Source organism: Mauremys mutica, chromosome 25 (assembly GCF_020497125.1).
Source record: "Mauremys mutica isolate MM-2020 ecotype Southern chromosome 25, ASM2049712v1, whole genome shotgun sequence".
Taxonomy (NCBI): Eukaryota; Metazoa; Chordata; order Testudines; family Geoemydidae; genus Mauremys; species Mauremys mutica.
In genome coordinates this window covers 16,015,057-16,039,735 of record NC_059096.1, presented here as the reverse complement: position 1 = coordinate 16,039,735, position 24,679 = coordinate 16,015,057, and the positions used below count along the sequence as shown (strand labels likewise).

The following is a 24,679-nucleotide window of genomic DNA, read 5'->3' as shown; positions in this document are numbered from 1 at the left end:
GTCTCCTGAGAGGGATCCCGGAATGCCTGTGCAGTGTGCGAGCAGCTGACCAGCAGAGAGCGCTCAGCCCCCAGTCGAGTCACTCCCCTGTCAGGTTTGAGTCTGTTCAGTTTTACTCCTAGCGCACATAAGCACACCAGTCAGGAATGCACCCAAGCCAGAGCACACGGTGCAGATAACGGAGTGGGCACTTCTCCACATTTAAGTAGCTGGGAGAGAGTCCATCTTGGTTGAAGGGAAAGCGAATTGTTTAACCAACGCTGGCAAGTTGGACCCTTTTGTCTGACACAAAATATTTCCAGGTAACTGCACAGTGATCCAGGACTGAGGGCAGCCGGCAGCCTTGCTTCCAAAGGGGAAGGATCAGTTTGGTATGTGATCTGCATTGTTCTTTCCAGGGCTGTGTTTGAGCTGGGCTTGCTAATGAGAACACATTTTAAGGAACTTTAATGCAACTTAGCTTTAGTCCTTTAAAACAAACTATTCAGCAAGTAAATGGCTAACCCTGAGCACTGCTTTGTTTTCACTCTGTGAGCAGTTTGGTAGCAGAAAAGACATTCAAACTGTAGCATTAATCCTATTAAAGAATTCAAACATTCCTGGGGGAGGTTGCACTTTGTCGATTGCTCTTTTCCCTCCTGGGAGTTGTTAGAGAAGCCGCCATGAAATCAAAATTCCTTTGCAATAAGTTATAAATTCACTCGAAAGGACAGGCTGTTCTTTCCTTCTTGTTGGGTTTCTAGCACAACTTTATAGGAAGGCTTTTGCTGATGATAGTGACAATCAATTTTTGTTGAGGGGAGGAGGGTGCTCTCTAAAATAAACTTAAAATGAGCCGAAGGCAGAGGATGGAGTTAATATGTGAGACATCCCTTTCTCAATACACTGAGAGAGATGTTTTGCAGGCTGGGTTCTCAGTGTAAATCAGCACAGTTGCCTTGTGGATGTGCAGTAGTTTCCACCAGCTGAGGATCTGGTCCAGTATATTTATAGCTTGGAGAAAAACACTAACATGATGGCTGATCTCTGGGGTTTATCTGCAGTCTGTAGGTAGAATTCTGTTGGAATTCTGCGTAGCCCCATTGTGTTTGCAGGATGGTGCGAAATGTGCCTGAATTACTGTCTGCAGCGATTTATCCGGGCTGCCAGACAAGAAACATGGTTCCACCATCTAAATGGGAATATTACAAAAGTGAAACTAGACCACAAAAAACGTGCACCAGTAAGTATCATAGAATCATAGAATCTCAGGGTTGGAAGGGACCTCAGGAGGTCATCTAGTCCCACCCACCCCCTTTTTCTTTTTTTGTGGAGGCGTATTTATTTATTTTACATCAGATCACAATAGCGCACTGGTGCATATACAGAAAAGTAACATTTCAAAGTGGGGGAGCGAAATGTTAATTGACAATATACACAGCCAGGAACAGCTCTTCTCTGAGCTGGGAGTCCCAGCAGGAAGACAAGTCCTAGAAAACCCAAACCCGCCAGATCCCTGCTCTTTGCCAACTCACAGCGCAACTTGTGGAAGTTGCACATCAAGACTCCTTGGCCTTCTCTTTTAAAAAGAAGGGTTCAAGTACAGCGGAGACCTGGGGATTCATAGGTGGACAAAACTCCTTGTCCTCTTTACACAATAAAGTTTGAGGAAGCAGCTTGGAAAGGGGGCTGCAGTAGTACCTGGTTTCCGGCTCATCCTTCGGCAGAAGGGGAACAAACAAAAATACACAGTTAAAAGTGACAAGACAAATCCAGACCCGACATTACAAATAGGACTGTTTTCAGGAGATGCCGCTGATTTGTACTGGGCACGGGAGCCGGCTGCGGAGATGGGGGTTCCCCATGGGCCAGGGGCTGGCTATGGCTATGGCAATTCCAATCGGATTTGGAACACTCCCTTGAAGGGCATAAAGGATCCCTGTCCTTGTGCTGCTCAGCAGTAGTCAAAATCCTGGAGTCAGGCTCCAACAACCACGAGATCGCTTCACAAATCATGAGATTTTACAGAGTGGGTCATTTTCTGGCCTAACTCCGGTCCCATTTTGGGTTAGAAATTCACTTTCCAAGGAGTGGCAGCTGAGCAGTTTCAGGCACTCTCAGCTTCCAGCAGCTGGGCCTTGATCACCACACCAGCGAGCAGCACAGCACCCATGGGATGGAAGGGGAGCCAAGTTAATGCCAACACATTTGGGAAGTGATCCTGCTTCAGGGCCTAAGCCGATCTCAGACTATGTAAGTGGGTGGGGAGCGGAGCATGGCAGGACACCAGGGCAGATGGCCCAGGGATCTGACCTACGCTGGCAATTCCTGTCTGCCTTTGAAGAAGGCTTAAAAAGGTGCTAACAGTCTACAGAAGCTGCCTTGTTTCTTTGAGCTTGATTTTTTTTACAAAATGTACTTTAACCCAGATCCACTCTGATGCTGCCCAGTCTTTACATTACATTTAAAAAAAATTTTTTTTTAAATCAAATGTATAAGCTTAAAAATCCCTTTAAAAATGCAAGATACACAACTCATTCTGTACAGTATTATACACCCGGGCTCTGCACTTCCACAGCCAGAGTCCTGGGTAGCTATTTATCTAGACATGGCTGTGGAAGATCCAGCTGGTTTTACCTTTAAATATTGAGTGTTTGCTCTTTCCAGACCTCGCTAACGACATAAATTAGTTGCATCAATAAGAAAATATTTTGTGACTTCATAAATAGAGTTCAGTGTCTCCCCTCCCCCCTGGCCAGGGGCCAGATCCCCAGAGGCGTTTCTGTCCATTACATGTGTCTCTTCATATGCAAAGTGGGAGATTGCATTCACCCCAAAGCTGGGAGGTGGGGTGAGGTCCAGCCCCAGGCAGGGGACCCTAACTGGACTCCCTTTTACCACACTGTTGTATGGCAAATGAGATGAGGGCCCAGTGTTGGGAAGCAGAATATGGCAAATAGCACAATGTAATTCCGAGCAGAAAATGACACAGTCAAAAGTGACCGTCACATATTTAAGCAGGGAGGACACCAAATGTTACACCCAGAAATCTCAGCTGGGCCCAGAGCCCCACTGCACTAGGTGCTGAACAAACACATAGCAAGAGACAGTACAGGACAGTATTACAAGCTAAATAGACAAAGCATGGGAGGGGGAAACTGAGGCATAGAAGGGTGAAGTGACTGACCTGAGGAGCCCAGATTAAACTCAGATTTCGGAAAGCCACTGGACCGCACTGCCTGCAAGCGTAGGTAAGCGCCTTTATGTGCAGACATTACAATGCAGCCTTGTACTGTGAACTCACTGTCTTAACTTTCCATCCTGAATAGCCCTATTGACTCTCATGCCTTTAACACTGAGCTAGCTTTAAAAAAACAAGGAATCAGGCATCTTCCCATGGTGCTTGTGAGCACAGCAGGAGCCCAGGGTTCAGTTCAGAATCTGCAGAAAGTTTTCTCCATTGTCTATTTCAGGATGGCCTGAATGGTTTCACGTTGCCACTACTGCCCTGGCTGCCAACATGGGCAGGGGTGTGCACAGGAATACAAATTTGGCCACTTTTGGAGGGGCACTTTCTGTGCCCCCCATGGTCAGAGGAGCTGGTTCTCCCACCCTGCCCTGTGGCCCCAGGGCTGGTGGAGCTTGCTCTCCCCTGGCAGCAGGAGGAACAGGGGCAGCTCTAGGATTTCCGCCACCCCAAGCAGGGCGGCACGCTGCGAGGGGCGCTCTGGTGGTCGCTCCTCCCGCGGCTCCGGTGGACCCCCTGCGGACGTGTCTGCGGAGGGTCCGCTGGTCCCACGGCTCCAGTGGACCTCCCGCAGGCGTGCCTGCGGATGCTCCATCGGAGCCGCGGGACCAGCGGCCCCTCCGCAGGCACGTGTGCAGGAGGTCCACCGGAGCCACGGGACCAGCGGCCCCTCCGCAGGCACGTCTGCGGGAGGTCCACCGGAGCCGCGGGACCAGCGGCCCCTCCACAGGCACGTCTGCGGGAGGTCCACCGGAGCCGCGGGACCAGCGGCCCCTCCACAGGCATGCCTGCGGGAGGTCCACTGGAGCCGCCTGCCGCCCTCCTGCGGGACGCCGCCCCAAGCGTGCGCTGGGGTCTGGAACCGGCCCTGAGGAGGAATGTCATCTTCCACCCCGGCCCAGGGCTGGAGGAGCTCGTTTTCCCCACCCCGACCCTGGAGGGGTTCTGTGCCTCCGCGGATTGGGTGGCGCAGGCCCCTACTTGCCACCCCGCGCACGCCCCTGACCATGGGACCATGCAGAGCGCTTTGCTAAACAGGCTCTGGATTCATTTGTTGGGGGTTTCTGAATTTCTCACCTAAATCAGTGAAAACAGCAGGTGAGTGTGAAAACCAGCTGTGCAGCCTGAAAGCTACTGGTGATACCAGCTTCTGCAACGGGGCATTGATCTGCCTGGGACTGCTGGCAAGGAGGAGCTGACTGACTTGGACTCACAAGGGGCCAAAAATTATGAGTTTAAAAAAAACAAACCAAAGGTTTTGTGGGGGGAAGGGTAGATTTGGCTTCTGGTATTGGAGCACCGGAGGTGGGGGCATGTGTTCAGGTTTGCTCCACAACCAGGAGAGCTAGAAATTTTCTTTCTTTGCAAGGAAAGTCTCTCTCGTGATCACCTGACTCCAGCAGCTGGGGCTTGAGAGAACACCAAATGCTGACGATATAACCACATGGGGAGGGGGGCAATGCTGCCAGGAGAAAGCAAGTGGTGAGCTCCCAAAGGGAGGGACTAGGGGCTGCGGGCCCTGCCAGGGACAGGCCAGAGGGAGCAGCTGTGGGGGCCGATGCAGCAGCGGGCCTGGCCTCCCCACCATTCACTGCAGTGAGGGTGACAGGTTGCCGGAGGCGCGACGCTGCAGCCCCAGCCAGGCAGCACCATCCCTGCTGGGTTTGCAGCAGCTGGGATATTAATCACTGGGGTAAAGGTCAGGCTGAGCTGCGAGTGTTTGCTCCATTTCCCCGGCCCTGCGGAAGTGCTGGAGGCTGGCTGGCCCTGCGCCTCGGCAGTCAGGTAGGAAAGCTTGGAGCCTTACTCCAGTTTATAGGAGCAGACCATCCTTCCGAGCTCACCCTATGGCCCTCCTTGCTCTCCCCACCCTGCCTGCCCAGGTTCCCAGGCCAGAGACCCCGAGGGCAGGCACCGGCCCTGCGAGAGCAGCAATAACCTGCTCTGCTCAAGAGCTCTGGGCTTGCAAACCCGATTGTCCCAGCTCAGCTTGGCAGCTGGCCGAGCTCCCTGCCCCTTTCGTGGGTCCCTGTGCCAGCAGGGCTGGGACCGGCTGCTCTCTGTGCAGTTTGGAGGGAACCTGCGGCTCTCTGCACCTGGTGCTCTGGGGCCGGGCCTGGGTGTCCCACGGTCCCTTTGCCGTCTAGGCCAGGCCTGGGTGGGGTCTGGGCAGGGGCGGCTCTAGGATTTCTGCTGCCCCAAGCACAGCGGCACGCCGCGGGGGGTGCTCTGGCGGTCGCCGGTCCCGTGGCTCCGGTGGACCCTCCGCAGGCACGTCTGCGGGAGGTCTACCGGAGCCGCCTGCCGCCCTCCCGCGGGACGCCGCCCCAAGCGTGCGCTTGGCACGCTGGGGTCTGGAGCCGGCCCTGGGTCTGGGCCTGGCCTGGGTCTGGGCACTCCTGGATCCCTCAGCTGTCTGGGCCCCTGTGGGAGTGGTTTTCCTAACACAGAGCAAGGAGCTCTGTTAGACTAGTGAGCAGGGCTCTTCCCCATGCTGCACTCCCGCTCCCGGCTCCCCAGCGTCTGTCTATGCCTCTCAAGAACAGTGCACGCCCCCTCCCCGCCAGCCGGGGTGCTCAGGGATTCCCATACAGCATGTGCTCACGGGGTCGGGGATCAGTGCTATCGGGCCCAAGCCAGGGCCAGACACTGACTGGGCTCTGTGTGCTTCAGGCCTGGCCCCAATACAGGTACTTCCACGGGCCTGTGCTGGGTGGGCCTGTCCCAGGGTCTGCATGTTCCTGTGTCCCTGTGAAGCAGGCCCAGTGCAGAGGGAAGGCCGAGGGATGTCAGACAGAGACAATAAAGATACACTAATCACACAGTCCTGATTTACCTGGGCTAACGACTCCGGAATCTTCCCCAGGCAAAGATCCGGGGCAATTTTCTGCAGCTTAGCAGATTCTAAACTAAGATTTTTGGAAAAGAAGCTGAAAACAAAACAACCAATAAAAAGAAGCCCCCTTGCAATTGCTCTGGGAGTTTCAAATAGCCGGGGCAGGGCCATGGCGACATACAGCAGAAACTGGATGGAGGGCAGCAGCAGACAGAGACATCTTTTAAAACACCCATGCATTGTGCAGCAGCAGTCAAAAAAGCAAACAGGATGTTAGGAATCATTAAAAAAGGATAGCAAATAAGACAGAGAATATCTTATTGCCCTTATGGTACGCCCACATCTTGAATACTGCATACACGTGTGGTCTCTTCCTCTCAAAAAAGATACACTGGCATTAGAAAAAGTTCAGAGAAGGGCAACTAAAATGGTTAGGGGTTTGGAACGCATCCCATATGAGGAGAGATTAAAGAGGCTAGGACTTTTCAGCTTGGAAAAGAGGAGACTAAGGGGGGATATGACAGAGGTATATAAAATCATGAGTGATGTGGAGAAAGTGAATAAGGAAAAGTTATTTACTTATTCCCATAATACAAGAACTAGGGGTCACCAAATGAAATTAATGTGCGGCAGGTTTAAAACAAATAAAAGGACGTTCTTCTTCACACAGCGCACAGTCAGCTTGTGGAACTCCTTACCTGAGGAGGTTGTGAAGGCTAGGACTATAACAGCGTTTAAAAGAGAACTAGATAAATTCATGGAGGTTAAGTCCATTAATGGCTATTAGCCAGGATGGGTAAGGAATGGTGTCCCTAGACTCTGTCTGTCAGAGGGTGGAGATGGATGGCAGGAGAGAGATCACTTGATCATTACCTGTTAGGTTCACTCCCTCTGGGGCACCTGGCATTGGCCACTGTCGGTAGACAGATACTGGGCTAGATGGACCTTTGGTCTGACCCGGTATGGCCGTTCTTATGTTCTTAGGAAATGGAGCGGGGGTGGGGGACAGCCAGGACCTGGTGAGGGAGAGGGACTGGGGTGATGAAGGCAGCCCCCCAAGTGTTCAGAAATCATGAGTCAGGCCCCAAAAGTTACAAGATTGGTTTAAAAATCATGAGATTTTAAAAAGCAACAAGTTCTGGCCAAGTCACCCACAAACAGAATGGACTGCAGTGCCAGGCGTCTCCTCACAGCGCCAGCATGACTTCTGTCCACAGCCGGCTGGCAATGCGTTAGGCTGGCATTGATCCCATTGAAAACAATGTCATATGACCTTGGCAGACAGGTGATTGTGAGTGAAAGCTGGCCAGGGGTCTAGAAACATCACCACCTCTGGCTTTGTCTCCCACTCTTCTCCTGAGCCTCTCTCCCCGCTCTGGCTTGTTCCATCACAATACAAGCATGCTCGAGTCTCTCCCACCTTCAAAGAACCCACCCTGGACCCCATTTACTCTCCACCTACCTTCCATCTGTATGCTCATTGAATCGCTGTCTGGAGTGCCTCCTCCAGTCCCATGAAAGACCCTCTTCAACCTAGGGGCTGCCCTTGCATGCCACTGAAACTGTTATGCCAACGTCTTTAATTACCTCTTCCAAGGCAAAGCTCAGACCCTGTGCTCCATCCTCATCAGCTGCCTTTGACACCATCAACCATGAAATCTTGTCCTCCCTTGGCTGCCAGGGCTCTGTCCTCTCCTGGTTCTCTTCATACCTCTCTAATTGCTCCTTCCATGTGTCCTTCAGTGGATCCTCCCCATCACCTCTCCAGATTTCTGGGGGTTTCCACAGGGCTCTGTCCTTGGTCCCACACTTTATCTGTGGCCAGTCGCCCCTGCAAACAAATTCAGCAACTACCTTGGGGCTGGTGACTGACTCCCAGATCTACCTCTCTGCTCCAGACCAGTCCCCTGCCCAAACTAAAATTTCTTCCTGTCTCTCTGACAGCTTCTAGTGGATGGCCAGACATCAGCCCAAGCTCAACATGGCTAAACTTGACTCTTAATCTTCCCCCCAGTTCTTCCCTATTACCTCCTTTCCCCATCACAGAAGACAGCACCACAATCCTGCCCATCACTCAGGCCTGGAAACTGGGCATCCCTTGATTCAGCCCTCTCTCTCTCTAGGTCCTCACATCAGTCTGTCGAAATCTTACTGGCTCTTTCTGCAGAACGTTTCTCAGCTCCGGCTTTCCCTATCCCCAGGGTTGGAGCTCTGGTTCAGGCTCCCATCCTATCACGTCCTGCTCACCACAACATCCTCTTGGCTCACCTTGGCACGTGCCGTCCTGCCCCGCTCATGTCCATTCAGAATGCTGCTGCAGAGTTCATTTCTCCAGCCTATTGCTGTGACCGCGTCTCCTCCCTCATTGCATCCAGCATAAGCTGCTTGCCTTCGTTCAAGTCCCCAGTCCCCACTGTACCTAGCGTCTCTCGTTCACTATCACAATGGCAACGCTTGCCTCTGAGCGGCCTAGGAGCCCAGCCTCCTTCGCCCCTGCTGCCCCTTGTGCTTGGGAGGAGCCCCCCCGAGCACCTGCAAAGCCGCCCCCTTGGCCAGGCCCTTTGCCATGATGCCTGCAAAAGACTTGAGCTGCACTAGGCTGCCAGTGCTCTGGAACCACTGCCCTGCCCGCTGACCAGGACTGCCTCATTGTTCTGTGCTCCCTTGTCTGTCTGTCTCCATCTGTTGCTTTGTATCTCATACTGAGATTGTCAGCCCCATGGGGCAGAGACCATCTTGTGTACAGTGCTGGGTGCTGCCAGAACAGTAACAGTCATGCTGGGGAAATGTGGGAGGTGGAGACCAGGCCTGAGGTGTCCGACTGCGCACACAGGGCTGCTTCAGCGCATACAGGGCTCTGGGAACTGGGCCCTGGCACTCTGCTGGCACTGCTACGATTGTGCTGGTTATGCTAGGAGCGGGGCATCTCTGTGACTGGCTGGGGAAGACCTGAACCCGGAGTGTCCTAGCTAAGTGGCTTGTAACCAGTGCTCCCGCGAGGCAGTGTTTAGCCAGGTCACTGGGAGGTGCCCACAACCTGAGCTTCACCTGTACAGGCCGTGTGTCAGTGACAGGTAGTGTGGTCTAGAGGGTAGGCTCTGGCGTGGGAGTCAGGGAACCTGGCTTCTCTTCGTAGCTCTGCCGGTGACCTCGGGCAAGTCCCGGCCCTTTCAAGGGTCTGTTCTTTGGGGAAGGGGCTGTCTCAGGGGTGTTAGTACAGCGCCTGCACAATGGGGCTGCAGGTGCCTCCATAGAATAAGTAATAACCATGCTTGTGTTCCTCTGTTAGCTGCCGTGCTCAGTGTCCTGGGGCGAGGGTGGGCACCAGTCGCTCTGGCTCTGACTAGATCTCACAGGTCACCAGGTTCGACCCAGTTAGTCGTAGAGTTTAAGGCCAGAAGGGACATCAGAGCCTCCAGGCTGAGCCCCTGTGCAGCACCGGACACCAAACCCCACCCAGTTGCCTCTGCACTGAGTCCAGTGATATGGATTAGACAAAAGCATTACGGGCCTCCAGAGAGTGACCTGCAGTGCGCCACAGGCAGAGCATGGGGGCACCGAGGGGCCAGCATGCCAAGGCCTCTGCAGGGGCAGGGAATTGATTAGTGGGGTGTTCTCAGCAGGTGAACCATGCTCCACGCTGCAGAGGAAGGCGAATCCCACCCCCACCCCAGGTCCTGCCAATCTGACCTGGGGGAAAATTCCTTCCCGAACCCGAACAAGGTGTTCAGTTAGACCCTGACCATGTGAGCAAGACACACCAGCCAGGCATCTGAGAGAGAGAATTCTCTGTACCACCTCAGAACCCATCTCCAGCAGCATCCATCTCTGATGCCTCAGAGGAAGGAAGAAAAAACAACCGAGACTGCATCAGGGGGAAAGAGTTGCTTCCTGACCCCAGCAGGTGACAGGCTGAAGCCCTGAAGCATGAAATTGAGAATATAAGTCATAGAACTGGAATGAACCCTGTGGGCCACTGAGCCCAGCCCCACACTACAGGCCACTGCGTCATACAGTTCCACTGGTCAGTTCCTGGCCAGCTGCTCTCCTCTCGCTGTGTAACTTGACCTGACACGTTAGAACTACCAAAAATGTTTCCAGTTTTGACATTTCGATGAAGTTTGGAATTTTGAACACTTGAAAAATAAATGGGAAATTTGGGTGCGAATCCCTTTCTCCCCTGCCCCACTCACCCTTTGGCCCTGCTAGTGATGGGGCTGTACAGACAAACTACACAGGATCTTTTCAGGGGACAAGACAAAGATGCCACGTTTATTATGATAACACAATCTGATTTATGACCAATAACTAATATCTTAATCCTTTTACACACACACACACACACACACACACACACACACACACACACACATATTAGATGTTCTGCAGCTGCTGCATAGTCACCAGTCCTGGACATAGCTTGAGTTCGTGGCTTGATTTTGCAGCTTGGGTTCGTGGCTTGTGGCGGTAACTGGCCAGGAAAGCCGGGCACAAGGATGAGCTGGGTCTCTGTTGGGCAGGCACCGATGCCCTTCCATGTTGGCAGCAGAATGTTACCCTCCAAAGTCTCCCATCTCACCCATCCTTTTTGTAGGCTTTAGTTTGAATCCAGAGTCTATAGGTCTTGCTGTGTCATGCTGCCTCTGGGTTTGGTGATTGATCACCCGTCAATTGCAGGCATGATTTCAGCCTGGGACCTGGCTTTGATCTTCCTTCTATTGCACCTTTTCTTTTTAGGGTGGACTCTTCTCACTTTGTTAGGGCTCTTATCTGCATCTTCAGCCGGTGGGGTTTGAACTCTATTTCATCAGGACAGGCTGGGGCTGGAGGTTGATTCCATCATCCATCCATACCTCAGTCACACATCTAAACTAAGCTAATAAGATTACAGCAGGGTTTGCAGAAATGAAAGTTGGAGGAAGCTTTTACAAAATGGAGTGAGCGTTTTAAAATGGGGTTTGAATTACAATGTGGCAAACAGTGAACAGAAGTTACAATGTAGGCAAGTATACTAAATGGTGAACAGAAGTTACATTAATAAAGTGAACAATTAAAAACAATTTCATGTATCAGTTCTACGTTGTATCCTATCAAGTCATAAAGAGTTTGGAGGGTTCCATTCTGAAACTGGAAACAATGGTTGTGAAATGTTTCCCTGGCCAGCCGTCTCTCTACGGAAACATTTGCTTCTTTAGAGTTTTCCAGATCATCTGAGCAGCGATGGGTCCCGACACTTGCTCTCTGGGCGCTCACTCTGTGCTGCTTTGTTCCAGATAAAGCATTTCTGGAGGTGCCTTACGAGATGGAACTGCACATCTGACTGCACCCAGGAGAGCAGCTCGGCAGAAATGGAAACCGTGGTGATAGTTGCCATCGGCATGCTGGCTACTATCTTCCTGGCGTCCTTCGTGGCACTTGTGGTGGTTTGCAGGCAGCGCTACTGCCGGCCTAAGGATCTCTTGACTCATTATGATACCAAGTAAGTGGCCAGCCCTCTCCTCCACTCACACCAAATTAATAGGGAGGAAGCAAAAAGACTGATTGAAAAGCAGAGTGAAGGGTGGAACGCGTGCAGATTTCAGAGCTGCTGGTACGGAAGAGTCCAGGCAGTGCTTGATGCACCGGAGATGCACTGCAGAACCTTCCACTACCAGGCCAGGTTGTCTGCCCAGCTCAACAGTCTCGGCCAGTCAGCGCCTCTGCCGGCGGTGGCTGACAACTGACATAGAAATGGCAAGATAACTAAGGCAGAGAGCGTGATGGCAGAGAAAAGCCTTGTCCTCCTTAGAAAACTGTATGGCTTTGACTGCACTGCTGGCCTAAGGCAGGGCACCCTGGGGTGCGGATGTGGTTACATGGAGATCAAAGTGCTTTACGAAGTGGGAAGGGGAATAGTTACAAGGCACCTTTATCCCAGTGCAACCACATACAGGCCAGTGGGGTGCATTGCCTTAGGCCCGCGGTGCGCTCCCCCTAACCGCCAGCATTATACAAACCTGGGGGTCGGCCAGGTCTAAGGAGTTAGAAACTCAGATCCCATTGAAAATCAGTCAGAGCAAAACGCCCATCTCCCTTACGCTCCTTTTAAACCAGCATAGATGGGTTCTTTGCATTTCCTGTCCCCGCCCAGCAGGGACACAGCACAATTCTGCCCCAGGCAGAGGAGGAGAGAGAGAACCAACCACATGAGTCAAATCTGCAGTCACATCACTTTGTGCATTACTGGAAGGTGCTCAGATACTGGCATGATGAGGCACCTACACAGACTAGACTAACTTTTCTGTGACAAGGAGAATATTCCCCAGTGGATGAGTTTGTGCGCACAGTGAGAACAACAGGCTATCACCAGCACTGAGCACATGTTGGGGCAAGAATCTGAACTGACCACTGACCCCGTCCCACTCTGTCAGCTCAGCCTGTGCAGACTCAGGGACGCTCAGTCAGTTCTGAGTGTCCCCAGTGGCGGTTATCCCCAGGGTAACAGAACAGAAAATCCAGGTGGGTCAGTCATAGTGTTGCTAACATTTCCAAGAGAGAATTCCTTGCAGAACCCGAAGGTGCACACTCCCCTGAGCCCTGCACCTTGGGACATCATGCACACCCAGGCAGTGTGCTGCGTGCCACCTTCTGAAAAGCAGGACCCATGGGGGAGTCTTGGGTTGGGCCCCCAAAATCACAGGTCACTTTTGAAAAGCTTGGCCAGATGCAGCTGAAAATAGAAGGCTCTAACAGCTCAAACTCTGCGAAGCGTCCAAATGACTTGGGAGCCTACGTCCCATTTTCAAACGTGGCTCTCATTGACAATGGGAGTTAGGCACCTAAATGTCTTTGAGGCTCTGGGCCTTAGGCACTCTTGGATATTGTCTCCCCAGGCTCTTTGGGCCAGACTTACAGAGATGGTTGGGCACCCAAAGCTGGAACTAGGAGCTGGGCAGGATTTTCAAAAGCACCTAGGCAAGTTAGATGCTAACTTGTATTGAAATCCAAGGGGCTTGGGCACCAATCTGCTTGGGCACTGCCCCGAGGTGCCTAAAGTCCTTTGTAAATCTGGCCCTTGGGTGCTTAGAGAAGGTGCCCCTTAGTTATTGCCATCACGACTGCCCCCCTGTGCCAGGTGCTGAACGACCCGTTCCTGTTTGTTCCAGACCGATCGTCGACCTTACTGGGGCGATGGAGACGCAGTCGGAGCCCTTGGAGCTTGAGCTGGACGACGTTGTGATAACAAACCCCCACATCGAGGCTATTCTGGAGAATGAGGAGTGGATCGAAGATGCTTCGTAAGAGTTTCAAAGCTGCCTCTTGGGTGATCTTTAAAACGGGCTCCCGTGCTCTGCCTGGTTACGTTCCTTGGCTCCAGGACGGTCGTCCGCCGCCTGGATCAGAGCCTGCCTTGAAAGCATGCTTTTATCTAGAGCAAAATCACTCACTGTCGGAGCAGCCTTGACCTAGGCATCAGGAGACCCAGGTTCTAGCCCTAGCTCTCCGGTGACCCCATCCCCCTTTGGCTGATTAGAGTGGAAACTCCTTGGGGTGGGGCCCACTTCCCAGGCGCTGCTCTAATACAAAGTGCAGGCGGAGCTCCAGTGCCTGCCTAGCTGAGCCAGGAGTGCAGCCAGAGCCGCATGTTTGTCACCTGACAGTTGTGCAAACCCAGGTGTGTTTAGGGCCCTAATTTGCAACTCCAAATACTTGTGGTACAAATCCCTGGCCACAGTGTTTGTGCCCAGTGCAAGAATGGAAGCCAGGTGTGGAATCTCTGGCCCTGCTGCAGCCCTCTGGCTCGGTTCCAAGTGCTCCAAGCCATTCCTTGCCAGGGTGGCTGGTGGGCTTTGGTGTGAGGAACTTTCCTTGGCGTGTGCGTGATTCTACCTCAAAACACAGACACTAGAGGTGGAGGGTTAACAAGCTAGTAAAGATTCAGACTTGAAGGCCAGAAAGGACCCTCCTCTAGTCCAGTGTCCTGCCTAGCACAGAGAATCTGAGGTTAGGGCCAGAAGGGGCCACCAGGCCATCCCACTCAGGGTATGTCTACACTACAAGAGTAGTTCGAATCAACTTAAGTCGAATTTGTAGAATCGACCTTACAAAGTCGAATTTGTGTGTCCACAGTAAGGACCACTAATTCGACTTTGTGAGTCCACACTAATGGGGCAAGTGTCGAAATTGGAAGCAGTGCACTGTGGGAAGCTATCCCACAGTTCCCGCAGTCCCCGCTGTCCATTTGAATTCTGGGATTTCCCCACAATGCATGCTTGGGGGAAAAATGTGTAGAGGGTGGTCTTGGGTAACTGTCAGCATTCCACCGTCACTCCCGCCGGCGGGAAATCAGTTCGCGCACTTTTCCTGTTAGTGACAGCGCGGACGCCACAGCACTCCACTGCGATCATGGAGCCCGCTGCGATCATCGCTGCACTTATGGCCATTGTCAACTCCTCGCACCTTATCGTACACCTCTTCAACAGTCAGATGCTGAGAAATCGGGCGAGGAGGCTCCGGCAGCGCGGTGAGGACATGAAGTTTCAGAGTGGCACAGGCCTCTCAGAAAGCACGGTACGCCGCGCCGTGGAGATCATGGTGGCAATGGGTCATGTTCATGCTATGGGATGGCGATTCTGGGCCCGGGAAACAAGCACGGACTGGTGGGACCGCATAGTGCTGCAGGTCTGGGATGAATCACAGTGGCTGCGAAACTTCAGGATGCGTAAGGGCACTTTCCTTGAACTGTGTGACTTGCTGTCCCCTGCCTGCAGCCAACGGACTCCCTTTCTCCCCTCTGCCCCATTTCTGTCAAGCAAACACTCACTCCCTGCCTGCCTCATTATCTCATTTGATTGTTCACAGATTGATCACAGCAAACAGGAGCTGTGTTTGTAGATAAGCAGCTCCGGGATCAACGGATCAACGGAGCTACGGAGCTCGGAGTTCACAACAAAACAAAGAGAGGCTGCATAACAAAACAAAGAGAGTAATTTATAAAAGCATTCTGGGATACATCCTTATACCCTGGAGGCCAATCACAGCGCTGGTGTGTGGCCACACTTGATGACCAGCGCTGCAGCACCAGCGCTGCAATCTTTATTCCCCATGCTGAGCCAGGTGTACGGCCAGCGCTGCAGCCAGGGAGTTGCAGCGCTGGATGTGCCCTGCAGGTGTGGACACTTACTAATTGCAGCGCTGGAAAGCCTCCACCAGCGCTGCAACTCGCAAGTGTAGCCATACCCCAAGTTTCCTGAAGTATTTTCTTCTATTCAGTATAGTGAGTATTAGAAAGGCGGATTAGTCTTATAATTAATTTCTGTATTTGCAAATGTGTGTTGCTGGAGAAATATCTTTATTTCTGTTTGCTGTTACTTTGATTATTCTGAGACGGGGGGGGGGAAGTCTCTCCAGTTTTATAAGTTAGACCCTGTAATTTTTTCCATCCTGGTGTTACAGAGATAGTGTCCTTTCTTTCTTTCTTTTAATAAAATCCTTTTCTTTTTTAGAACTTGATTGATTTCTTCCCTTGTTTGGATTTTCAGGGGAAGGGAAGGAGGATAGGGAATCCCTCTTTGTTTTGATTCAAGGGGTTTGAATCAAGGTGATCTCTCCCAAGGACTAAGGGAGGGGGAAGAAGGTGTGTGGGGGGGGAATGGATTATTTCCCTTTGTGTTAAGATCCAAGGAAGTTTGGGTCTGTGTCCCCAGGGAAAGGTTTGGGGGAACAGTGAGTGTGCCAGACACTGAAACCTGGCTGGTGGCAGCGTACCAGATCTAAACTAGGATTTTAGTTTAGAGGAGTCCATGCAGGTCCCCATCTTGTGGACGCTAAGGTTCAAAGTGGAGAATAAACCCATGACACACAGTTTAACTGCATCTCTCAGGGGGTGAATTTTTCACATTGCTCAGCCACGGAGGCAGGTTGACCTCAGTTTTAGGTGAGGACCAGGCCTTCCCACCCTGTTAGACAAGCGCCCCCTGCTTCCAGCCGGATCGCGAAGGGCTTGGTTGTGATGATACCAGTGAGGTCCGTGATGAGTTCTACTTTGTGGAGCCCGTGGAAAATGCTTAGCCACAGGCTGGCGGACAGAAGAGCGGTGACAAGACAGAGCTTTCCTAACCAAAGGCATTCGCTTTCCTCACAGGGGCCTGGTCTCTCACTGCATCGCTATTCTCAAGGTAAGTCCCCCACAGACACTGCCTCCCTGTGTATTGACTCATGCTGCTGTGCAGGGAATCAGCGCCAGGAAATAAGCAAAGGGTCTGGAGGATTCTCCCAGAGGCTTCAGGCACGAGCCACACAGGAGATTTACACTCCCACGTGGCAGCTCTTAGGGAATCCACAGCCCCAGGCCGGGCCCCAGGCTCCCTGTACGATGCTTGGGCAGAGCTGGGCACCTAAGAAGGGGCTTCTCAGAAGCCAGAAAGATGAGCAGGGAGCCACCTACACTAGCCAGCAGGAAATGTTGAGGGGAGACCTGCCTAAGATCTGCCCCCTAAGGGATTTGGGCACCCATCTCTCTGCTTGGGATTCTCAGCTGAGAACTGTCTCCTGGGGCCAGCTCAGCCCAGCAGAGTCACTGTGCCCTTATGCCCAGTACCTGCTGGTTAGCTCCCCTGGGATGTAGGAAACCCAGGTTGGGAGCAGGGACTCCAACCCAAATATCCCCTCCAGGGGGTGGGAGTCCCACCAGCCTTCCTGTTGTTCTGTGTATGAAATCCATAAATAGTCATTGGCCTGAGAGCTGTGTCTCCCAGGGGAGCACCCTAACCACTAGGCTCCCAAGTCCTTCTCTCTCTCGCTGGCCTCCAATGAGCCACGCTGGTCACTTCTCTCTCTCAACAGATTTGTCACACTTTGACAGAGAAGCTCGTTGCAATGACAATGGGCTCTGGGGCCAGAATGAAATCTCCCGCAAGCCTGAGTGACATTATTGTGGTGGCAAAGCGGATCAGCCCCAGGTGAGTCCATTTCGGCCGAGGGCGCACAGCTGCAACTTGATCTGCAGGTCCAAAGGCCAGGCAGTTCCTGGAAACTTCAGGCATCTGCAATAACCCCTGAATGACGAATTCAGATTCTCAGTAGTGCGGACTCCAAACATCCAAACCTTATGTGAGGTCCCAAATCTCATGAGATCTTAACAATAATAAATGGCTTTTTATTTGCTGTTTGGTCTTTGAGCCATTGGGGTCCCATTCCCAAGCCTTTCTCCACAGCCACAGGGGCTAGAACCTTCCTTGTGTTTTTTTTTAAATGTAAGCTGAGAGTCTCACCTGATCACAGGAATCCAGGAGCTGGGGCTTTAAGAAAAACACCAATTAGCAATGAGACCTGGCAACACTGTGTGGCTCTTCCTGCCCAGCAGAGGGCTTGTCACTTTAAGGATCAAACCCAACGCTTTGCGTTTCAGCCAGAAAGCAAGCTGGAAGCCAGTGCCATCTGTGACAGGGCTCAAGAACCAATTTCCCAGGGCTCAGCACCCACAATTGGGGCCAGATTCTCAGAAGAGCTCTGCTCCAGTTACACACCTCAATAAGTGTCTGGCTTGGCTGGGGATTGGCATATGAGTCTAAGTACCAAGCTCCCATTGGCCTCCAGTGGGCCTTGTGCTCCTAAATCACTTAGACACTTTTGAAATTCCCACTCTTTGATCTCAGTGGGGGCCGCGGGACAAAAGATGCTTTTGCAGATCTGGGCACTACTCCCTTGAGTGCCAAATGGGAGCTGGGCTTTTATGAAAATCAGCCCCCCACTCTGCACCTGTGGGAACTCCTGCAACGCTGGCCTTAGGTGCCTTCCTACGCTGCCAACGGGAGAGGTGCCGGGCTCTGAAATGTGCTCACTGAGGGGAAAAACCAAACCGCTACCAGGGCACTTGCAAAACACAGTGAGAAACAAGCAACGGTCGCTCTCTCTCTTCCCCTAGGGTGGATGATGTTGTGAGGTCGATGTACCCGCCTCTGGATCCCAAGCTTCTGGATGCACGGTAAGCTCTGGGACACTGGCTCCTAGGGTGTCATTCTTTAGCCACAGGGGAACACATCAAGGGGCCCATCCGCACGAGAATGCCCTGTAGCCCAGTGGTGAGGGTACTGCCCGGGGGGGGGGGTGGCTGATTCCTGTTCAAATCCCTTCTCAGCAGGCAGAGCAGGACTTGCACTGGGGTCTCCCCCACATCCCAAGGGAGCAGCCTAATCCCTTGGCTAGAAGTGATGAGGGGGGTCTTCCTGCCAGCTCCCCTGCCCCTGCCATTTTACAGAAGTTCTTTAGGGCCCTGAGCAAGAAGGCAAGCTCCGAGCACGCCTGCCGGCTTGGGTCCCACGGAGGGTCGCCTGCCTTCCCCCAGTTCACAGGTCGCGCTGGGACGTGTGGCCGCCGAGCGTGGGGCTGCAGCGCGTACGCACACAGGCAGAAACGTGGGCAGCGAGACAGCCCTGACTGCAAAAAGGTGGTGCCCAGAGGGTTTAGGGGCTTGCAGTGTTTGACAGCTGCTGAGCGGGGGGCTCCTGAATCCCCGTTAGGCCTGATTCTGGGACTCAGGTACCTACCGTGGCAGTTAGGGGCCCACATCCTGTTGTGGAAAAGCTCCCTATTATTAGATATTGTCCTACCTTGCTGCCCTGGTGGAGCTTGCGCCTCGCTCTGGCGCACACATTCCTTCCCAGCGCTCCAGGAGAAGCTCGTGCTGGGGGAACGTGCTGTTTGCACCCATCCTGAGGACCCGATCCTGGCCCCGGTGCCTGTCCCAGGGCTTCCCCGAAGAGTGAATTGGTGTGTGGGCTGTGGGAAGGGGCTCGCTCCCCGGGAGATGAGTGAGCTCTGCCACACCTGCATGCAGGGCTCCGGCATTGTCACCACGAGCCCACGGTCAGGGCAGCGCCTCACGCTGAGAGCCGCGGCTTGGCCCTTGCCTCCCCCTTGCTCCAGGGAGATGTTTCCTGGGCCAGCCCCTCCTCTAGCACAGCTGAGCCTGGCTTGGGGATGGAGTCCCAGCACCTACCCACTCCTCTCCCACATGGGAGGCCTGTATTGGCGGCGCTCTCTGGCCCACTGTGATGCAGGTAGTGCGCACAGTGTGATCCAGGCTCTCTTTCACCTCCATAGCCCCCTGCGTGGGCGCAGGCGGAGATTTAATGACTGCCTAGGTGATCAGCTTGGGCTGTAGAGAAGGGGAACGATCCAAACAGACACTTGACGTGTGCAGAGGGTCGTGGCCATACAGGCACCACCAGGATGGAAGCAGTGTCCTGGTGTGTGGGTTACACTGGCAGATAGGTACATCTCTGCACGGCCATCTGCAGCCAAGAGACTACTGCTGTCAGGAGCCGGGCTGAGCATGCTGGGTACAGAGGCAGCAGCGGCAGCCATCTTTACTAGAGGCATGCCCCATCACTAGTGAGATAGCGGCCATCTTTGCTAAGGGCAGGAGCAGCTTCTGGCCCATTGGAACTTGTGGGAAACGGCAACCATTGGGAGGGAGGGTTTAATGGCAAAGAGAAATGAACAGCATTGATGGCCTTGCTTAACTGCAACTAGTGTCCTCCAAGGTGCATTTGTCACTCGTCTGCAGCAAGTTTAACTGTATGAAAGTGGGCAGGACACAGATGGGCCGTTTATTAGCAAAAGAGGTGGGAGAAGGTGAGACGCTGCAGATATTTATCTTCTTAGAGTTTATTGAAAATCTCTCCCCACTAATTCCATCTGTACACACAGATTCTGTGCTGCACACTTGGGGAGGGTACCCTGGGTTCTGCTGCCTCCAGAACAAAGTGGTTAAAGAACAATAATTGTGACAGATATGCCCAGGGGCTGACTTAGAATGGGGCTCAGTTTGCACAGGGCTGGCCAAACAGTCCCAGTGTTACGTGAAAACATAAACCAGCCTTAACATCGAAACATAAATGTGACGGTTCTCGGGGTACCCAGGACTGTGGGTCACCTTGTTACTCCTCTGCCTTCAGCAAGAGGAAAAATTACTTGAGCTTAACTGGGTGTCAACTCCCTGACACCTCCAGTCTGTTGGCCCCCAAACCATCTCTCCAGGGCTGTGCCAGCCCATACTTTGCCTTGCCAGTTAACGAGAGGTGCACCCCGTCCTCTGAGCCCCTTAGAAGTGTCCCTTGTAGTATCCAGCCCTTGTCCACTGAGCTCTCACAGAATAGCAGCTTTGCTGCCTCCCAGGAACAGGGCATGAAAGGATGAATGATGCAAGTCAGGATCAGCGCCCTGTAGAACACGCAGCACTGGGGCATCGTTATAGCGGAACCAACAACATGCTTATCAGCAAAGATAGCAAAGAATCCTGTGGCACCTTATAGACTAACAGACGTTTTGCAGCATGAGCTTTCGTGGGTGAATACCCACTTCTTCAGATTCTTCGTCTGTTAGTCTATAAGGTGCCACAGGATTCTTTGCTGCTTCTACAGAACCAGACTAACACGGCTACCCCTCTGATAATCAGCAAAGACGAGAGCTTAAAGCGCTAGTGAGCAAAGGTACCGGAAACCAAAGGCTCCCTTGAAAACCAAATCCGAATGCAACGTCTAAAGCCTAAATTTACCAGGCTACGCTCTGGCTAAGGCCATTTCTCGCACCCAGATGTCCATTGTGGCATTTCCCGCTAGGGCAGGCCGGCATTCTGTTTTCATGAACGGAATAGGCCTGTCCAGTTCCTGCCTGGAGCGTCTCTTTGCCTTCAGCGTGTATCCCCAAAGGTCACTGTTTTTCCTCAGAGACTGTAAAACTCCCCCGTTGCTTCTTCCCTGGAGTGCTCTTCTCTGCTGATGTCCCATTCCTCTGTCCATAGAATCATAGAATCATAGAATCTCAGGGTTGGAAGGGACCTCAGGAGGTCATCTAGTCCAACCCCTTGCTCCACTTCAGCTGTGACTGGGGCTTCCACTGTGTGAGCTCACAATGCTGAATTAGACGGAGCTATGCCTCTGCCCTCCTGCCTGGAAAACACCTGCCTTCCGCATTGGTTGGTGACAGATGTTAAAGCACAGTGTCCGTGCCCACACCTCATTCCTGACACTGCACCTGTGCTGCCAATGCACACCGAGATTAACGCCCACTCTGGCCTAGGTCTCCCGGGACATCACTAATGGAGAAGTACCAGGCAAGCAGGGTGCTGAGGCAGTGAGTCTGCCAGGCCTGCCAGGAGCTGCTATTACACCACAGTGAACACTTTGCCAGTTGGCTCAGGACTGCTGGGTTCCTGTGGTGGCTGGCGCCTGGGCCATGACTGGGGCTCCACTGCAGAATTACCAATACCCCTGTATAATACCACCACCACCTAGCTCCTGTGTCACGCTCAGAGTGCCCTACAAAGGAAATGTGTGCAATTATCCCTAGTGTACAGAGGGGGAAACTGAGGTACGGAGCGGGGCAATGACTTGGCCAAGGTCGCCCCACAGGCCAGTGGCAGAGTCAGGCCTAGCATCTAGGTCTCATGTCCCAGTCCACTAAGCTGCCCACTGGCACTGCCCACTGCCTCCTGCTGAGAGATTAATAAAGCTGCTAGTTGTTAAAGCCCCTTTTTGGCATGTCCCACCCCATCCCTGAGCAGTATCAGCGGGGAGGCTGCAGTGGCCAGACCTCCTGCCCAAGCGCCGTGCTACAAAGGCCTGGTGTCCTCAAGCACTTGTAACAGCATCCTGGTTGCCTTGCAGGACAACAGCCCTGCTGCTGTCTGTCAGCCACCTCGTCCTGGTGACCAGGAACGCCTGCCACCTAAGCGGGGGCATGGACTGGATCGACCAATCGCTATCTGCTGCGGAGGAGCACATGACGGTGCTGCGCGAAGCGGCTCTGGCCACCGAGCCCGAGAGAAGCATCGCGGGGGGCGCGGAAAGCTTCGTGCAGGAGCAGTCTGCCATCTGACGGAGGTGGCCCGGCCTGCCCTGGTGAGGGCTGACGCTCCACGTTCCCAGGGCATCCATGCTGCTGCTCGGTGCACTGAGGTGGTCAAATATTTGCATGAGCCATGCAGAGCTATTAGTATATTGACGCTGAACTGTGACCAGCGGGTAGCTAAGGCAATGTGCTTCTGCCGGTCCCCTGCTGCTTTGTAGTGTGGTTGAAGAGCCCTGTGCATGGAACAGTGGGGCTCTGATTAATAAAATCCCATGAGAAGTCAGACCGCGGGAGGGGTTTCTTAAGCTGATACGGGAGGCTGCTCCTGGCTCTAAATCCACCCCAGGCTGAAGCTCAGTAAACGCTGGACCCCGTCCTGTGGCTGCTGCGGGCACTCGGCAGAGCCTCAGCTGCTAGGAAGTTGCTGCAAAGCTGATTTCAGGGGTGTCCAAGGAAGATCCCCTGCCTGGTACCAGCGGGTTCCCCAGGGGCAGGGCTGGCACAATAGCCCTGCACCACCTCCTCCAGCAGGCCCCAGCGTAAGGCCCCAGGGACAGACGGAGGTGTGGTAACAGAGGGAGCAGGCATGCACTGGGCCCCTGCTAGTCTGGCTGTTCCATGGCACCACAGGGTGCCCCAGTCAGACCAAGGGTCCTGAAGGAGCAATGGTGGCATAACGCTGCCCCACCCCCACCCATCCCTCTCCTGAGAGGCACAGACTGGCCTTCTGGGGAACATGGAGACTCTGATCAGCCCAGGGCAGCGTTGCCTTGGGGCTGATGATAAAGCACCTTGGGACAAACTCACCCGCTGGCTTCTCTGGGAGCTGGGCGAGCGCGGAGCGGGAGGGGCAGCAGGGTCCTGTCATTTAATGCAAGAAAATGCTCATTGAAATCACTGAGTCTGTGGAGACAAAACCTGACAGACGCCGAGAGAGACACACAGACAGTCCCAGAGACACAGCCAGCCACGACACACAGACAGACAGACCGACCCAGAGACACAGCTAGCCATGACACACAGACAGACAGACAGACCCAGAGACATAGCCAGCCACGACACACAGACAGAGACAGAGACATAGCCAGCCACGAAACACAGACAGACAGACCCAGAGACATAACCAGCCACGACACACAGACAGACAGACAGACCTAGAGACATAGCCAGCCACGACACACAGACAGACAGACAGACCCAGAGACATAGCCAGCCACGACACACAGACAGACAGACCCAGAGACATAGCCAGCGACGACACACACACAGACAGAAAAACCCAGAGACGTAGTTAGCCACGACACACACAGACAGACCCAGAGACATAGCCAGCCACGACACACAGACAGACAGACAGACCCAGAGACATAGCCAGCCACGACACACAGACAGACCCAGAGACATAGCCAGCCACGACACACAGACAGACAGACAGACCCAGAGACATAACCAGCCACGACACACAGACAGACAGACAGACCCAGAGACATAGCCAGCCACGACACACAGACAGACAGACAGACCCAGAGACATAGCCAGCCACGACACACACACAGACAGAAAAACCCAGAGACGTAGTTAGCCACGACACACACAGACAGACCCAGAGACATAGCCAGCCACGACACACAGACAGACAGACAGACCCAGAGACATAGCCAGCCATGACACACAGACAGACCCAGAGACATAGCCAGCCACGACACACAGACAGACAGACAGACCCAGAGACATAACCAGCCACGACACACAGACAGACAGACAGACAGACCTAGAGACATAGCCAGCCACGACACACAGACAGACAGACAGACCCAGAGACATAGCCAGCGACGACACACACACAGACAGAAAAACCCAGAGACGTAGCTAGCCACGACACACACAGACAGACCCAGAGACATAGCCAGCCACGACTCACAGACAGACAGACAGACCCTGAGACATAGCCAGCCACGACACACACAGACAGACCCAGAGACATAGCCAGCCACGACACACACAGACAGACCCAGAGACATAGCCAGCCGTGACACACAGACAGACAGACAGTCATAGAATCATAGAATCTCAGGGTTGGAAGGGACCTCAGGAGGTCATCAAGTCCAACCCCCTGCTCAAAGCAGGACCAAACCCAACTAAATCATCCCAGCCAGGGCTTTGTCAAGCCTGACCTTAAAAACCTCTAAGGAAGGAGATTCCACCACCTCCCTAGGTAACCCATTCCAGTGCTTCACCACCCTACTAGTGAAAAAGGTTTTCCTAATGTCCAACCTAAACCTCCCCCTCTGCAACTTGAGACCATTACTCCTTGTTCTGTCAACTTCTACCACTGAGAACAGTCTAGATCCATCCTCTTTGGAACCCCCTTTCAGGTAGTTGAAAGCAGCTATCAAATCCCCCCTCATTCTTCTCTTCTGCAGACTAAACAATCCCAGTTCCCTCAGCCTCTCCTCATAAGTCACGTGTTCCAGCCCCCTAATCATTTTTGTTGCTCTCCGCTGGACTCTCTCCAATTTATCCACATCCTTCTTGTAGTGTGGGGCCCAAAACTGGACACAGTACTCCAAATGAGGCCTCACCAGTGCTGAGTAGAGGGGAATGATCACATCCCTTGATCTGCTGGAAATGCCCCTACTTATACAACCCAAAATGCCATTAGCCTTCTTGGCAACAAGGGCACACTGTTGACTCATATTCAGCTTTTCGTCCACCATAACCCCTAGGTGCTTTTCTGCAGAACTGCTGCCCAGCCATTCGGTCCCTAGTCTGTAGCAGTGCAT

The 24,679-nt window shown here is 53.2% G+C and overlaps 1 protein-coding gene across 4 annotated transcripts; it reads left to right on the top strand.

The window, feature by feature from the left end:
* Positions 1–150: 150 nt before the first annotated feature.
* On the top strand, positions 151–22,259 carry LOC123356188 (transmembrane protein 98-like). Of its 4 annotated transcripts, none has more exons than XM_044999155.1 (7): positions 151–371; positions 11,336–11,541; positions 13,208–13,339; positions 16,186–16,219; positions 16,887–17,002; positions 17,968–18,027; positions 21,713–22,259. In XM_044999155.1, exons 2-7 carry the CDS (start codon positions 11,411–11,413, stop codon positions 21,921–21,923), a joined length of 684 nt encoding a protein of 227 aa, XP_044855090.1. In that variant the 5' UTR covers positions 151–371; positions 11,336–11,410; the 3' UTR covers positions 21,924–22,259. The 4 variants fall into 4 exon arrangements, with proteins under 4 accessions (XP_044855090.1, XP_044855091.1, XP_044855093.1 ...); XM_044999156.1 differs by having other exon boundaries at positions 153–302; XM_044999158.1 differs by lacking the exon at positions 151–371 and adding an exon at positions 4,858–5,011 and having other exon boundaries at positions 21,713–22,258.
* Positions 22,260–24,679: the final 2,420 nt, after the last annotated feature.

Coding starts and splice junctions, on each gene's coding strand:
- LOC123356188 (XM_044999155.1), top strand. CDS start 11,411: ATGGAAACCGTGGTGATAGTTGCCATCGGCATGCTGGCTACTATCTTC. Junction 13,340..16,185: donor GAGTGGATCGAAGATGCTTC/GTAAGAGTTTCA, acceptor CTTTCCTCACAG/GGGCCTGGTCTCTCACTGCA. Junction 17,003..17,967: donor GCAAAGCGGATCAGCCCCAG/GTGAGTCCATTT, acceptor CTCTTCCCCTAG/GGTGGATGATGTTGTGAGGT.